General features: G+C 42.6%; 1 protein-coding gene across 4 annotated transcripts in view; it reads right to left on the bottom strand.

Moving 5' to 3' along the window:
• CABYR (calcium binding tyrosine phosphorylation regulated) overlaps positions 1–17,002 on the bottom strand; it is a 193,126-nt gene that overhangs the window by 151,406 nt on the left and 24,718 nt on the right. For all 4 annotated transcript variants that reach the window (XM_069220036.1, XM_069220037.1, XM_069220034.1 and 1 more), the window contains one exon: positions 6,466–6,519. In XM_069220036.1, coding sequence (XP_069076137.1) covers positions 6,466–6,519 — 54 coding nt within the window. The remainder of the gene's footprint in view (positions 1–6,465; positions 6,520–17,002) is intronic.

Below are 17,002 nucleotides of genomic sequence, written 5' to 3'. Positions count from 1 at the left end.
TTACAAGGATATAACCACTGATTCTTATGAACTGAGGCTTACCTAAACCTTTAAAAAGTGATATCTTGACTTGTGCGTATTGGATTTTTGTTGTTTTGGTCTTGTTTTATTCAGATAATAATAATAATATCTATTTTCCTATGCTGATCTGAAATACTTTTTGTTGTGTTTTCACTGTGTCATCTATGATTTATTGCACAAATACTTTACACATTGAAAGTTAAGCCTGCCTTCTCTGTGCCAAGCTACTGGAGGGTCAGCACAGGATAATTTAAGTTGTATTGTTATATACCCTGACTATGATTGTGTGATCTAATCTCTCAAAATGATGCACCCTACACATTGGGCAGCATGGTCTGCCTAGGAGTGACTTGTTCAGTATTTAAAATCAGGTTTTGCTATCAGTCAAAGGGTGCGTTTGACAGGTTTGTGAAGCAAGGTTCAAGCTGCTGCAGTTCACTATAGAGAATAGCACAGTAGATGAAGCAGTCCACAAAAAGTGTTTGACTTTCCATGTCACTGATCTACGTCTGCACCAAATAAAAGGCCTTATGGGAAAGATAAATATAACAATCAGGTTTAGGACAATTTCAACATGTTTTAAGGGTTAGTGCACATAAAGTGGGCACAGGATAGAATGACCCAGTATTAGATCTCAAGATTACCACAGGTTAGTCCAAACAAAAAATGAAAAACTGGAGGTAACCACCCAAAGAGGGTCTACTTTGCAACATCACCCACTATTCCACATACTAATCGAGGTTACCTCTCAAAGACTCATGGGCCCATATTTACGAGGCCCTTGTGCCACCGTTGCATTTTTTTTGTAACACAACGGTGGTGCAAACCACTAAATCCTATGTATGAAGTAATGCAAAGCCGCTTTGTGTGGCTTTGAATGGCCTCATAGATAATGGAGTAATCCAAGGCAGCTCAAATCGCTGCATTGCCTTGCTCTGCACTAGGGATGCGTTGCGTGGGCATTGTACTGGGAGTTCCCATGCAACACCCATGGGTTCTGATGCATCCTCAGATTTACAAGAACTTGCAAACCTGAGGATGTGCTGAATTCTTACAACTCCCCAAGAGAGGCACATCAGGGAGAAATATCTTTATTTCTCCTCGTTTTTATCTCTTTCTATCTGTGTTGCATTGTGCAGCACATGTAGATAAAGCAAAAAGCCTCTGAGGGGTAACTTCCTGCACAAAAACAATCCTGCATGCAACACAGACACCCTTGCACCATGGTGCAAGGGTGACTGCTTTGGCATTGGGCTGCCAAAACGGCGCAGGCGCCGGGGGAAAGGACTAGAATGCACTGTATTGAATGAATTGCTGCACTGCCCTTTTCCAAAATCTCATAAATATGGGCCTTAGTGCATAAACATTGCCCTATCTCGGACCCTCCTCTGCAAAGAATGTAAATCAGGAATGGTAAATCTGACTATGCTGTTCTAGTGTGTCTCATGCTGCACGGCACAGTCACCGACTTATGATCGGATAGGATCTAATCTGTTATGTTTCATTCTCCTATTAATTGCATTAACATTTAAGCTTACCAAGAACAAACAGGTAGATGCCAAATATAGTAATCTGATGCAGGGATCTCTAACCTTTTCTTTATTAAGAGCTACTTGTGTTCAATAAAAATCATCCAAACCTACTAACACAATTAGCAGTGTTCCAATTATGGTCACTTCAGACAAGATTCCATTAGTTGTCCTTGCATGTAGGATTACTAGCAGTGACCCCCTCAATACATGGGGTGACGTCACCAGCAAAAATGTCGGTATCAATTTCAATTTTGAAAGCCTTTACATGTTATACTTGTGATATATCCAAAGCTCCTTGGCACCTAAGAAAGAACATCAGTATGATTCCCCACTGCAGCATTATTTATCACTTAAATATCAGACCTAAATGCATTATTTCCTCCAAACATCATAGACAGCATTTTACATTTAAATAAGACCTTGTCAGTTTTGGAATCGTACCTTATTGAACCATACATAATCTTTTTATTTACTAGGTTAGGCTACGCACAGGAAAGCTACTAAAATGAATCTAGTAAGAGTAGCTTCTACAACACTTGTGGAGAACCCTCATCGTGACTTCGGCCCCTCCCCTCAACTATTCTACTAAAATGCTGTGTTCCAATTACTCACTTAGCCAGAGTAATGGATTCAGCAGTGCAACATAATAGCAATTACTGGCACACAAAATAGTCCCTTAGCCCTTCAGACCCTACCAGTGCATGCTCAACTAGGGATTTACCAAATCAACAGACTATATCAAACCTTTACAGAACCTCTCAATATCTCAACAGTATTTCGTACTACATAAGGGGGAGTCATGCTAAGAATGCTCATCTGATAAAAAGCATTAGTAGAACAAGCAACCCACTCAAGTGATCTAGGGCAACACCTTTGTAATATACAATCGATATTGGGAAAGAGTAGTTGGAACATCTAATATCAAGGCTTCCCAGGAAAAGTATGTTCTTCACAACTCGTCCAACTACCAACTCAATCACTAAGAAGGAGTCCTCTACTAACACACCACAAACAGTAAATCTCCATACATCTCTGAGTTTAGTTTTTGGGGCTCGGATTTATGAAACATTCTAGTGCAGCCTCCTCCTCTTAAAACTGCTGCAACTTATGCCTTTACCACTAAAACCTACTATTTTCGTGGAAAAGGTATTTTGATCTTTCTCTATAATGGAGATTCGTCAGTATGGTGAAAGAATGCTAGTTCTGCACACTGCTCCACACACTGGACAGACATTTCCATCAGAGTGACTTTTTCAGCGGTTTTTCAGCAGTTTTAAAGCAATCTCCACTGTGATTGCCCCTCAAGTATTATTCTCCACCAATAACAGTCTTGAAGAATGCCTCCTAAGTCAAACGTCTTTGACCAGGGAACAAGTCCAGTGTCCTTTGATGGGGATGATGAGTGAGCATTTGTAGAGGGCAGATGCATGTCAGTCATCTCCGCTAAATTTCAAGTCTTGAACTGTGCCTCGAATGAACCCCTGTCTCTCACCATGTTGATTCCAGCAACTTGCATGGGTAGTGGGTTCTACAGATTCCGTTCCTTAGTGAACATTACAATCCTAGCAACAACCCCTCCATATCAGAAGGCACAGGGAGTGTCTCCTTCTGTCTGCCACCCAACAGTCAGGAGTGCGAGTGCAGTCAACGGTCGGGGCCCTCAAAAGATGAGGGCCCACTAACAAACCAAACGTTTCTTCTCTGCTCAGACCCAATTGTGATCACACATCAATGATCAACACAAAATCTCAGAGGCAGGGAACCAGTTAAGAAGTGAGCAGTAGCAACTGGGAGCGAAAATATTATCAAGAGGCAACAGCTTCCACTTCAGGAACAGAACACATCAGCAGAAACCCCAGGATAGTGTTACTGGAAGGCCAACAGCCAGCAACTCCCTTCCCTAGAAGTCATACAATAAGGCAGTAAAGACTGTCGGGCCACAGTACATGTGCAAAGATAGATTTACTACACAATGTCCAAGGGGCAAATGGTCCCAGTAGTTGTCCAACCATCCACTGAGCAACAACATATTATGAGTGGCATATAGATTTCGCCAGATGACCCCTAGAGTTAAGGAAGTTCGGGGTGGAAAGTCAGAGGGTGCAAGTAACCAGGAACACCATCGTATTTTAGTTTTTTTTATTAGAGTGCTAAGCTCCACAGCACAAAGTCAACAGTCAGCTACCTTCTATAAGGCAAGAAGGTTGAGAGAACAGTTAGTCACTCATATGAGTGGAATACCTAAACAGCCTTTGTAACAGGAAGAATTCACAAATCAGTATGTATCTGTTATACAATGCAGCTTGTCACTGTACATCAGATAAATTACTGCTTTGAGCAGTGAGATAGGCTCTCACACATCATACAAGCAAAGTCTTAAGGACACTCACAACTATGTAGTTGAAATCTACACAGTCAACTGTTCTCCACTTAGGACTAAACTTGATAGAAGGCAGGAAAGAGGGGGAGGCCTAGAACAATCCACTGCCCAGCTCCGGGAGTAGGGAGTGTACCCACAACAGGGTGTCATCTACATTTGAAATAGCCCCAAAGCCTGGGGGCTAACTCCCCAGAGGGCATTTTCTGCTCCACTTAAAATTTATGTTTGGCTTTCACTGTATCCCCAGTGCAAGCTGCGGAGCTTCGACTCTGACTGCCACAGATAGTCAGCAGGTCAGGGCACAGCAGCATCTATCCTCAGGCAAACAATTACTTTGTCCGGCTTGTAACAGGCCCGAGTTGGGCACCCACAGCTCTTCAAAGCTACGTCCTCCACATCCAGTATGGGTGGACACTATAGCTATTCTTACATGACACACCAGTACCCCTTCCACCTCTAATGCATTGTGTAAGGACGCACCACTGAAATGAACAGCATATTGCCTCGGTGGCTGCCCTGCTGACTCTGTTCTATGCACTGAAGACTGACCCCTTCCAGGCCACAATAGGAGGGAGGTAGCAAGCAGCTCTGCACACCTGGGCACTAAAGCCCATGGATCCACACAATATTAATATGGAGAAACAACCTGAGTCCTTGGAGAACATCAGTTTTTCTCAACAGCCCTATATTCTGAATTGCCTTGGGAACCAATTTACATATTCAAATTTGAGATTCAGATCAAGTTATTTGAAGCTCTTGAGAAGAGCCCAAGAATAAGCACCCTCTTGTCATCCATTAGGCCTTGCCCCTCACATGCACCTGAAGGCGCAGCGATTCAAGGATCCCTCTTGAAAAAACCTCTCAAACCTACTGAAAAAAAACGATTGACTTAAAATACTAGATTACTGACGATGAGACAAGATTTGATCACTATGTTATCTTCTCACTTATCTGAGGTGACAAAGGAATCGGATGCTCATAGAGAAAAATGAAAGCAAAGTCATTGCTTTTTTACAAAATGAAGGGCACTAATGGTATCTTATTTATATGGGTCGAGATGCACAGCTGTGCAGACTTTGCTGATGCTGCCAAACAGCTTCCCCTTGATGGGGCATTAAGGTTACTGAGCATCAGATCTTTATAGCAAAGCGCATCACTTTCACAGTAGCTAGATCTCAGTCTCATAGGTATCTACCCGCTTTGTTCCAGTGAATGCTGTTTTTATTGAAAAATATAGCCATGGGCCACCGCTTTGGGGTCATTTAAGTGAGCACATATGTTCAGTACTAGCATTGATAAAGCCAACAGGTCTGGTATTTATCTATACATTGATGATTTTACAGCAACAACATGCTAACAGGGGACACTTAGAGTCAAAACATGCTTAGTGTAGATTGCATAAAAAGAGTTAGCTCTTTGGACATGCTTGCGATATTGATGTTTGTTTGGCAATGAACAGCAGTGCACATGGCACGAGTGTAACTAGACTGAGAAAGAAAAGCTGAGCACTAGTTATCAGTGTAGTCCCTGAGGGAGAGAGGCTGTGAACTTGGATGTTTTATTTGGTATTAGTCTAACATTTCTTTGGTGAAGATGAGTAGTAAACTCGCTATACTAGGTATGTCATGTATGTGTGGGCAAGACCAGCTAAAGACTTGCTATGAATAAGATACACCTTTTGAAAAAGACTAGTGCATTTGTTATGAGTACAATGTGTTTATCGACCAAGGCACTGCACTTACTATGCAAGTGACAGTTACTATGCAAGTTAAATTGGGGGTGGGGTACAGGTCCCAAATATTTTTACCTGTTCTGGAATGGTACATGAGTGCTGATTTCAGCTGCTGTGTGCCACACACATACCTTAGAGCCATAGTGCTAGGGTGTGTGTGTGAGTCTAGCATAGGTTTTGTACAGTAAGGGCATCCTACCTGTACAAAATACTCTGCCTACAAATGCTTTTCCTACTTTATGTCTGCGCTGTACAGTGCAGTACATATGCAAAGGTGTTACTTTTTGGTGCTAAACCTTTTTTCTGATGTCTCAGAATCAGGTTTAGTGTCAAAAAGCATGGGTGGTAGCACAGGTACGCCCATGTACCACTCATGTAACGCCCATGTAATGCCCCCTTTATGCAAAGGAATGAAAAGCAGTGTTTCACGCTGCTTTGCTTTACTTTGCTGCACAAACCAACGCAAATACCTATTTGCGCTGGTTTGTGAATACTCCAAAAAGTTTAGCGTTAAGAAAACAACGCTAAACAGACTCTAAACCTTTGATAATCAGGGCCTAAGTGTTCTCATCACCGTTGTGAAATTTTCAGTCGATCACTTACTATTTTTCACTGTATCTATATGTCATACGTGGGTGTTCAGACCGTTGCAAGTCAATAAGCCAATGGAAACATTAGTTGTTAAATACAATGTAATTTTCCTCATTGTTTTCAGCTAAACCAGAAAAATTATAGACCAGTCTCTTAAAACATAGAAAAGCATAAATATATAAACATCCATGGTCATGGTTTGCATTTACCTCTTTGATGCTGAAAGTCTTTAACAAGATCTTTTATATCAAGAGCCGGGTGACCTGAAAATTGAACATAAGCATGTTTAATAACTTACAAAAGCTAATGCGTTAATGCTAAAGGGACACGTTTTTAAAAAAAAATTCTATTCTACAATTGGTAGGGCACGTGTTGTACAATGAAAAGATGGATTGCTATTTGGGGTCCAGGAGTAACCACTTAGAACAGTGTATCTACATAGGTTATAGGTTGGAAGAAGGGCTAACTCAAAATTGTAAAGTACAATTCCAATTACATACGACATTGATAGCAAAAACTATCCACAAACTTAAGGGAAAATTACAATGTGATGCAATACTGCTCGATTTGCCCTTCAATGAAAAACTAATAAAAATTATTGATCCATCTCACTATGATTGAATAGCCCCAAAAAATCCTAGTGAAGGGGACAAAACGTGTTGCTGTGTGTTAGGGGTCTAGAAATGAAAAATAAAATGTTACCATTTCAAAATATTGCATAAGTACTTTGTTGATAATGAAAAGACTCGAAAATACATCAAATATTGAACTACTGCTTTTTGATTAAAAAAACACAATCTCATTATAAAGGATAATGTATGCAATTAGTGACTCATGAAAACACGAATAGTCTGTGCCCTTGATCTGCTGCACTTGTGAGGTTTTGCACCATTAATTTTGAACTGGATGCAAATGGTTTAGTGTGCGGTGAAGATGGTCCACAGCTGCCAACTGAATCACCATTTGTAGGGGGCTCAATACAACAAAACCTTTCTTACTTGTGGCCTAACTTCTGACTTAAGGCATCATTTTAAATCTAGTAATGTTCCAGGGATAACAAATATGTTCTGTATACAGGTCATTTTTCCGCTCCAGAGCATTCTATTCCATTTGTGGAAACTACCTGGGGGTCAAGGTAATACCAAACACTTCATGTTGACTTCCCAAACTTTTTCATTTGTCTCTGTGGGATTTTGCTTCGAGTGGAGATCTGCAATAATATCAGAAGTCCTCAAGTTTAGGTGGGAAGAACCACCATCCCCTCTACTTCTTCCCTAATTCTCAGAAGACAACAATGAATTAAAGAAATAGGAGGAAAGACATAAAAAAGTTAAAAAGTCTATGGTGTAGACAGGACATATACTCCCCAAGCTCCTGTAACCCAAAAACTAAAACAGACTCAGGACAACTGAGTGTTGTGAGGAGAAGCAAAGATGTTTAGAAATGGATCCGGATCAGCAGAGAAACACTGCTTATACTGTATGCAGTAATATTGTTTTTCCCTTGACCTGAACTGCTTTCAATGAGGAGATTGCATTTGTCCATATCCCAATTTTCATGGCCAAGATTGAAGGTTGTTGATCTTGTCCCAGCCTGCCTGTTTATGTAAGACAAAGTCACTTGATTGTAGCACAACATGTTGGCAAAGCAGAATGGATTGAAACTGGAGTAAGGCATGAGCAACGGACAATCCTCTCCAATCTGAAGAATTAGTTGTAATATCCTTTGTCCTCGATCAACATGTCTATCAAATTTGCACTCCGATCCTGTGCACTTGCATGTTGTTACCACTCTTGGTAGATCAGGATGAAGAGGAAATAATGACTAGAGATTACAGATTTCACCACTAGTGAAGCATGGAAACTTAAGAACTAAAGAGTGACTAGAATATCCTTCTCGAAGTTCATGGAAGCCGGATTCCAGATTCCGGATTCCAGTACTTCAGAAGATGAATTAAAAAAGGGTCTGAGGTGATCTTGGCAAAGATGAGTTGATCTTGGTTAAAGTGAGAGAGCACCAATCTGTTTATTTGCCTTCTCTGACAGAAGGAGCACCATTCTCATGTCTGTCTTGAAGTGCGCTCTTATGTAAATCTGTCTCTAGAGGGACCCAACTGGCATTTTGTGAAGCTGATCATAAAGTGGTATTGGTGTACTGCACTCATACACATCTCACTAACCTCTCTTGCATCTCTTTATCTCTCACACTCTGTCTGGTTTAAAGGGATGTTAGCAGATTAAAAAGTAAGGCCCATATTTATACTTTTTGATGCAATCCAGCACCGGCGCTGGTTTGCGTTAAATTTTTTACTGACGGCTGAAGCCATTCCAACGCACCAGGCGGGCGCCTTATTTAAGGATTGACGTGAGCCGGCGCTGCGGGCTGGTCAGAGTTAAAAAAAATTACTCTAACCAGGCAGCGCGGGCGTAGGGGAAAATGGGGGTTGTGCGTCAAAAAATGGTGCAAGTCAGGTTAGAGTAAAAAATCATGGCTCTAACCGGTCTTGCGCCATTTTGTGGCACACAACCCCCATGCCCCCTTGCCCAATGGCCATGGCCAGGGGACTTCTGTCCCCTGGGCATGGCCATTGGGCACGGTAGCATGTAGGGGGGCCCAAGTTCGGTCCCCCATGCCACTTTAAAAAATTTAAAAAATTATACATTTTGTTGGTTTGTGGAAAGTCGTGTATTATGTTTTCATCACTATCCCATGTGCATGGAGAAAGCACTTTTAGCAGTTACCTGTCCAGACTCCTTGCATTAAACGTTTGTTGCCTTGGGTGTTTGTTAGTTCACCTGCTATCAACACTGACTTGTTAGACAATGGGTCTGATGTATCAGAGGGTTTTATATATCCTGTGTATGTGGGTAAATGTGACAGTTCAAATTGGCCAAGATTCTCACAAGCCTACCACTTTACCAATCAGTGAAATAATTAAACACTCCCAAGAGATCAAATATGCTTTTAATATTTCCAGTTTCTCTACAGCAGTGGTTCTCAATCTTTTGACTTCTATGGGTCCCCTCTGTTTCACTACTGAAATCAAGCAACCCGCACTGAGTCATTATTCGAAGCTGGGGACCCCTAGCCTAAGGAATTTCCATGATTTGAACATCAAAACAATACACAAAAATATAAAACAAGTAAAAAACAATAAAATGCTCAAATATTTAAATATTTTGTGTGATTCACAATCGAATATAGAAAATTGTTTACATTTTTCAGCTTTGCTTCTTTATTAGTATATACTTTATTCGTTTTAATTAATTCATGTTAATATTAATTTATTTTGTAAAACAGTTGCGGTTCCCCCGAGTAGGCCTTGTGGGCCCTCAGGGGTTCTCAGACAAGTAAAAAACAATAAAATGCTCAAATATTTAAATATTTTGTGTGATTCACAATCGAATATAGAAAATTGTTTACATTTTTCAGCTTTGCTTCTTTATTAGTATATACTTTATTCGTTTTAATTAATTCATGTTAATATTAATTTATTTTGTAAAACAGTTGCGGTTCCCCCGAGTAGGCCTTGTGGGCCCTCAGGGGTTCTCAGACCATAGGTTAAGAACCACTGGGCTAAAGTGCATATACTCTCATCCTTAATCATGGTGACATTGGTTCATACCCAATTGGCATATCTGATCTACTTGCAAGCCCCTAGTAAAGTGCAGTACTTGTGCCCAGGTCCTGTAGACTGAATGCTACTAGTGGGCCTGCAGCACTGGTTGTGCCACCCACATAAGTAGCCCCTCAACCATGTCTCGAGCCTGCCATTGCAAGGCCTGTGTGTGCAGTTTCACTGCAACTTCGACTTGGCATTTAAAATTACTTGCCAAGTCTTAAACTTCCCTTTTACTACATATAAGTCACCCCTAACGTAGGCCCTATGTTAACCCATAGGGCAGGGTGCTATGTAGGTAAAAGACAGGACATGTACATGTGTGTTTTATATGTCCTGGTAGTGGAAAACTCCTAAATTAGTTTTCTACTACTGTGAGGCTGCTCCTTTCATAGGATAACATTAGGGCTGCCCTCATATACTGTTTCAGGGGTGTGCAATTTAAAAAAAAATCTACTTGCCCAAGGGACAAAATTGTACAGAAATCTACTTGTCCGGCAAAGAAATCTACTTGCCCTACCTATTTGCTAAGTAAGTTGGATGATCAGAGAAAAAAGTAAATGTGATTTTGGACCATGCAGACAATATCATTTTAGACATCTAGGAGTTTTCTCCTAAATGAGGGAGGATCCATTTAGGAGTCAGAAATTACAAATATACATAGTGTATATTCCACTGGTAAATGAATATTGCATATTTACACGATATACATTTTTTGCAAAAGGTATTTACAAAGAATTTAAATCATAAATATTAACATCAGTTAGAACCATGGTAGTATCTACAAACAAATTTTCGGTTCAAGCAGGAGAGGGAGGTGGCTAGGCGTGTTATTTGTGTGAATGTCCAGAAGGCAGTGCCCAGCCCAGGGAAGCACATTAGTAGCTTTTTTTGGGAAGAAAAGGAGCTGAACTTTTTTCGAAAGAGATGGCTCTGCTGGTTTCATCTCCAGTTAGACTGAAGCACCATCTCTCATGGTGTGGACAATTTTAGCTTATTTAATTCGGACACTGACATTGTGGTACATAACAACAATATTGAAAACCCCTATAATACAGTCCCTGGGACACATTTGGGTTTGGGGGAACATTTAAGCCTAGGCTACTTAAGTCTTATCGGCACTTCTAAAGGGAACGCAGGCAGTGCTAGAAGCATTACTGGGGTCTGTAGCCAAGTGCACTTCGTAGCATATGAAATAAATTGCTGTCTTACTCCTTGCAGTACAACAGAATCCTACAAATACATCTCAAACAAAGTGTGCAGCAGCTTAAAGGGGAGAGCCACAGGAAACTCGATTAAGGTACTAGATGCCTGCTAATTGATATCTCCATAAGGCTCAAGACCCAATTTGTGTCACAGAGACTCAAAAGTCTGTCCGACAGCTTCGCGGGGGACTGGAGACTAAGGGTCTGATTTATACTTTTTTTAGCGCCACATTTGCATCATTTTTTTACCCAAAAGTGGCAAAAACTCACAAAATATAATTTAATTTTGTAAGTTTGCGCCGCTTTTGCATAAAAAAATGATGCAAATGCGGCGCTAAAAAAAGTATAAATCAGCCCCTAAGAATCAAAGATGTCTTAATTAGAGTCAAGGGGTATATAGCTGTACTTCAGACAGTTGTATGGAACTCATGCCTCTGGATGGTATTGAGGCAAAGGAAGTTTGATTGCTTCTTTTATAGATACTGTTAACCTCAACAAGCTCCTGATGTGTTAGGGTACAAGCTGCAGGAAAGTGTGCCTGGTGATAAGTGGATGTTGTGGCAGTGACTGGAACCTGATTGTTACCATGTTCTGTAAGGGTACTGCGACTGAGCTCCATCATGCTCATCTTCTCCACTGAGGCTTGAAGTGACCCTGTTTTTGACCCTGTAAGGGACCCAAGTTGTCTATTTTACAGCATGCTTGGTGCAACACAGAAAAAGCATATAAAGCCTCACTGTGCCAATGCAGGGTTTTGGATTAAAATTAAGGTTTACACTGGATGTTTGTTAAACAGAACAGCAAGCGCGTATTGGAAAACATAGTTTTGTCCCTTCTGTTTTCTTTTTCCTTCTTCTCATTCCGAGTGATGGGTGCGGAACACCCGTCTTAGGACAGAAGGTGCTGGCATGCTGCTACACCGGTAAGGCTACATGGTGGCGAAAAGAGGGTAGTGCTGCAACCAGGATGAGGAATGAGAGCCCCAAGGGGAAAGCAAGGCGTTTTACTCTAGAAGTTGGACGAGACAGAAGCCCAGTGGGGAGCACAGAGAATTGTAGAAGCACCTGATAAGAAAGGTGATGCACAGGAAAAGAAAGAAAAGTGGCAAGTGCTGCATGAGAAGAAAGCAAGGACATTGTCTGCTAGTTTGGGTGACCACATTTTAAAACCCAAATGTTGGGTCATTTTAGGACGAGTACAATTACATAGGCCAAGTGGCACAGTGTTGATGTAAACAACAACATTCACCAACCTAGAAAACAGTGCGGAATGAGAAATTCAACTCATCATTGGCGTGCACTATCATATGTGTTAGCTTTAGTGCTTTGGCTAGATGTTGATAACTAATTCTGCACTAGAGCACACGAACACGTCTCCCTCTGACATTAATCGACTCTCACTAACAGCCAGAACATGTACTAAATTTAATTATATTTCTCTGTACTGGGAGGTGGGGTGGGGTCACATGAGAGTCCCAGGGAAAAAGCAAATATCGAAGGGAAAGTGTAAGAGCCAAAATTAAAGCAGGAGCCAAAAGGCCAGCCAGCCTCTCACCTGCAAGTGCTGTGGCTGTTCTACAGAACTGCGGGAGCTCCGTCATAGGATCCTGCTTCTCACAGGAAATGGAGAGGCCAGGAAGCGGCATGAGAGCCTAGTGTTCTGTTAATGATGCATCATTGAGCTTCATCGTAATAATCTTCTGCTCTGAGGAAATAAACGGGCAAGCTCCTTTTACAGTGACTTTTTCAAAGCCAGTATCTTCGCAGAGTTATCCCCGAAACGGGCTTCCTTTTATCAGGATGAAGGAAATCTGTTCAGGTGGAGGGGCTGGGCTCAGAACCAATCACAGCTATGATTGCACTGACGGATATCTGGCCAACTGGATGCCACTATGCATTTCACCCATGGTTCATAATTACTTATTAGGTGTGACAAGCTGTGGTGAACAGATCTGTGTAGGTTTACCATAATTAACTGTCAACTTGTCCTTCGAACAAAATGAAAATTAAAACTTCGTGCTCCTGCAAGAAATCCAGATGTCACAGACGTCGGGAGATACAAATTCCTCACCCCTGTGTTTGATTGGTAGATTCTGATCAAAAAGGGGTAACCAGGTCATATTTAGTATGGCCAGAATGGTAATACAAAATCCTGCTTATTGGTGAGGCTGGATTTTATATTACTATTTTAGAAATACTACTTTTAGAAACTGAGCATTTCTCTGCACTTAAAATCCGTCTGTGCCTTACAGCCTGTCTCCAATCCACGGCTGGGCTGGGTGGTTGACAGCTCCCTTTTGTATTTCACTCAGACAGCCACAAACACAGAATACGCAGGCCCATATTTATACTTTTTTTGCGCCGCATTTGCAATGCTTTTTGACGCAAAAACTACACTAAAAAAGTATAAATATGGGCCTCATTCACACCTGGACTCATCTGCATACTGAATGGGTCTTCCTGGGCTGGAAGGGTGGAGGGCCTGACACTTACATCTCAAAGGCTAGTGGCCTGCCCTCACACAATGGACTGCCAAACCCCCTACTGGGACAGTGGCAGACAGGCTTGTACTGAAAGGGGACCTTGTGCACTTCAAAACCACTCTTTGAAGTCTCCCCCACTTCAAAGAAATTTTTGGTTATATAAACTGGGTCTCTGACCCCACCAAACCAGACACTTCTGGACCTGAGACTGAAACCTGTCTAGGCGAACTGCCTGGCTGCCCAAAGGACTCATCTGGACTGATTTGCTGTGAAGGAGTGCTGCCCTGCTGTTGCCTTGCTGCCCTCTGACTTTGCTGAGAAGTGCTCTCCAAGGGCTTGGATTGAGCTTGCCTCCTGTTTTTTGCAGTCTCGGGCCAAAAAGACTTAGGGCCTGATTACAACTTTGGAGGTGTTAATCCGTCCCAAATGTGACGGATATACCACCAGCTGTATTACGAGTTCCATAGGATATAATGGACTCGTAATACGGCTGGTGGTATATCCGTCAATTTACCGTCACTTTTGGGATGGATTAACACCTCCTCCAAAGTTGTAATCAGGCCCTTAATCTCTTCAAGGAACTCCTTGTGCACCAAAACTCGATGCACAGCCTGCCCGAAACGATGCACAGCCCGCCTTGGGACGAGAAAATCATCACATAGCTGAACTGGAACGACGCAGCCCAAATTCCAAGTGAAGAATCGATATGCAGCGCCTGCCTCGCGGCTGGAAATTCAACGCACACCCCTACCGGATCGACACAGAGCCAAACCCAAACGACGCAGCCCGACTTCCCAAGTGAAGAATTGATGCAGCGCCTACGTGAGACAGAAAATGAGACGCATCATCATACCGGATCGACGCAACGCCTGTGACCTCGTCCCGCATGCCCAGGAGTTGTACGCAACATCCCTGGGCCTCCAAAGATCTCAGCATCACAGTGAGGAACCAAGACTGCGTGCCAGAAATCAACGCAAAGCCCCTTGCAGCATCGAAAGAAACGATGCATCATCTGTGCCGCGCTGGAAAATTGGACGTACACCTTCTTTTTCCACACATCTCCTCCTTTGTGGTCTCCGAGCGTGGTAATTTTGACACAAACCAGGTACTATGTGAAAACAAGAGACAACTGTTGATTTCTAAGATTTAAGACTCTTTTGAAACATGCAAAAGTAATATCTCAACTTGTGCTTATTGAATATCGTTTTGACCTTAATTTAACCAGATAAATATCTTATATTTTTCTAAACCTGTGTGGTGTATTTTTGTGGTGTTTTCACTGTGTTACTGTATGGTTTATTACACAAATACTTTACACACTGCCTTCTAAGTTAAGCCTGACTGCTCAGTGCCAAACTACCAGAGGGTGGTCACAGGATAATTTTGATTGTGTGTGTAACTAACCCTGACTAGGATTGTGATCCCTATTTGGACAAAAGTGAATACCTCTGCCAACTAGAGACCCAATTTCTAACATTGATGATCAGCGGTGAGGATAGGGCTTGTGTTTGTGTAGTGACATACAATAGCTATGTATACACTACCTACCCACAGTTAAAGCTCAACTTGATTTTTCTCTTTTTGCTGCAATTTTTTTCTGCTTGACATTTTAATCTAATCCTAATCAACATGTCTCTGGCTGGGTCTCAAGGAGTAGCTGGAAAGTTTGACCTAGCTAAGCTGGAGACATACACTATCAGGCAGCTGAAAGGGTTATGCAAGGGGATGGGACTACCTACCCGGGGTGCCTCCAGAAAGGAAGAGTACCAAAAGGCGCTGAGGGCCTGGGCAGAAGCCCATTCACATGGAGATGCTGAGGCGGAGAGGCCAGAGGATTGCTCCCTAGAGGATTTGCCAATAGCAGTGGGGGGTGACACCCCTGGATTTGTACCCCCTGCTAAACCAGGGAGCAGTGTCTCAAGCCACACCCTACCTCAGAGGAAAGGAGAGAGGAGGGAGGAGAGAGAGTTCCAAGTTCCAACTGCAATTGGCCAGATTAAAACTGGAGGAAAAGAGAGCAGAGAGAGGCAGGAGAGTTGAGGAGGCAGCTGAGAGAGCAGCCAAACAAGCTGAGCGAGAAGCCAAACAGGCTGAGGCTGAAAGGGCCTTGGCTGGAAAACTACTTCTGGCTCATGAATTGAGTCTCAAAGAGCTGGACCTCAAGTCTAGGCCTGCAGTGTTGGTGGCAGCATACATACAGGACCTGCTGCAGACAAAAAGGTTTGTATACCCAGAGATGTGGTGCCAAGTTATGTGGTGGGAGATGACACTGACACACGGTTGGATACCTATGAAGTTTCAAAAAGGGCTTATGAAGTTCCTGAAGAGAAATGGGGGCGGGCTTGAGGAAACATGTACCAATAACTGGAAGGGACACACTTCTCACATTAGAAAAGATGGACAAGAGCACATACCCGCTCATGAAAGCCATTTTACTTGCCAAGTTTGGACTGACCCCTGAAAAGTATTGCCAGAAATCCAGGAACAGTATCAAACTTTCCTCACAAACTTGGGTAGACTTTTTTGATGTTTCTAGTAAGGCACTGAATGGATGGGTGTGGGCAGTAAAGTAGATGATTATAAAGGGTTATATGATTTGATCCTGAGAGAGCATATGCTCAGTATTTGCTTTATAGAGTTGTGCCAGCACCTGATTGACAGTAAGCTGACTGATCCCAGGAAGCTTGCTGAGGAGGTGTACCTCTGGGCTTGCACCAGAATGTCCAAAAAGGTATCTGGGGGGACATCCACAAAGGTGGTCAGGGTTCCCACCAGAAGAAGGAGGGGGGTGAAAAACTAAAAAATAAGGAGTTCTCAAAAGGTGCCCAAAATAATTCCCAAGGGGATAGCGGTAACCAGTCCCAATCTGATTTAAAAAATAAACCAGGGTCCTTTGATCATAAGAAAAGGAGATTTGAGCCCCAATGTACAGATTGCTCAAAGTATGGTCTCTCTAAGGGTGACTCCAAGTGTTCCCAGAGGGCACAGACCCCCACTGAAGGGCAGACACCTGGGTTATCTAGTGTAGCGCTCGGGGAGGAGATATTCCCAGTTAGCTTTGGGGAACAGATAGAGGTGACCCTAGTGTCCCTGGGAGATGAGAAATTGGTGCCAAAAGCCCACACGTCTGCAAATACTTCCAAGTGTAGGCAGTGGATCATCATTAATGGGCAAAGGGTGGAGGCTCTGCGTAACACAGGAGCCAGTATGACTACTGTCAGGGGTCAACTGGTGTCAGCAGAGCAGGTCATCCCTATTACATTCCACCAGGTCATACTCGCCGACAATAGCGAGAGCCACCTATCGGTAGCTCTGGTTCTCTTTGAGTGGGGGGAGAGGGGTCTCTGGTACTCTGAAAGTAGCTGAGAGTCCTGCCAGGCCTGTAGATTGTCAGTTAGGCAACGACCTTTAGCAAACTACCTGAAAGGAGGTTGAGGTAA

The sequence above is a fragment of the Pleurodeles waltl genome, chromosome 2_2 (genome assembly GCF_031143425.1).
Source record: "Pleurodeles waltl isolate 20211129_DDA chromosome 2_2, aPleWal1.hap1.20221129, whole genome shotgun sequence".
Lineage (NCBI taxonomy): Eukaryota > Metazoa > Chordata > Amphibia > Caudata > Salamandridae > Pleurodeles > Pleurodeles waltl.
This window is presented reverse-complemented; position numbering and strand designations above follow the sequence as displayed.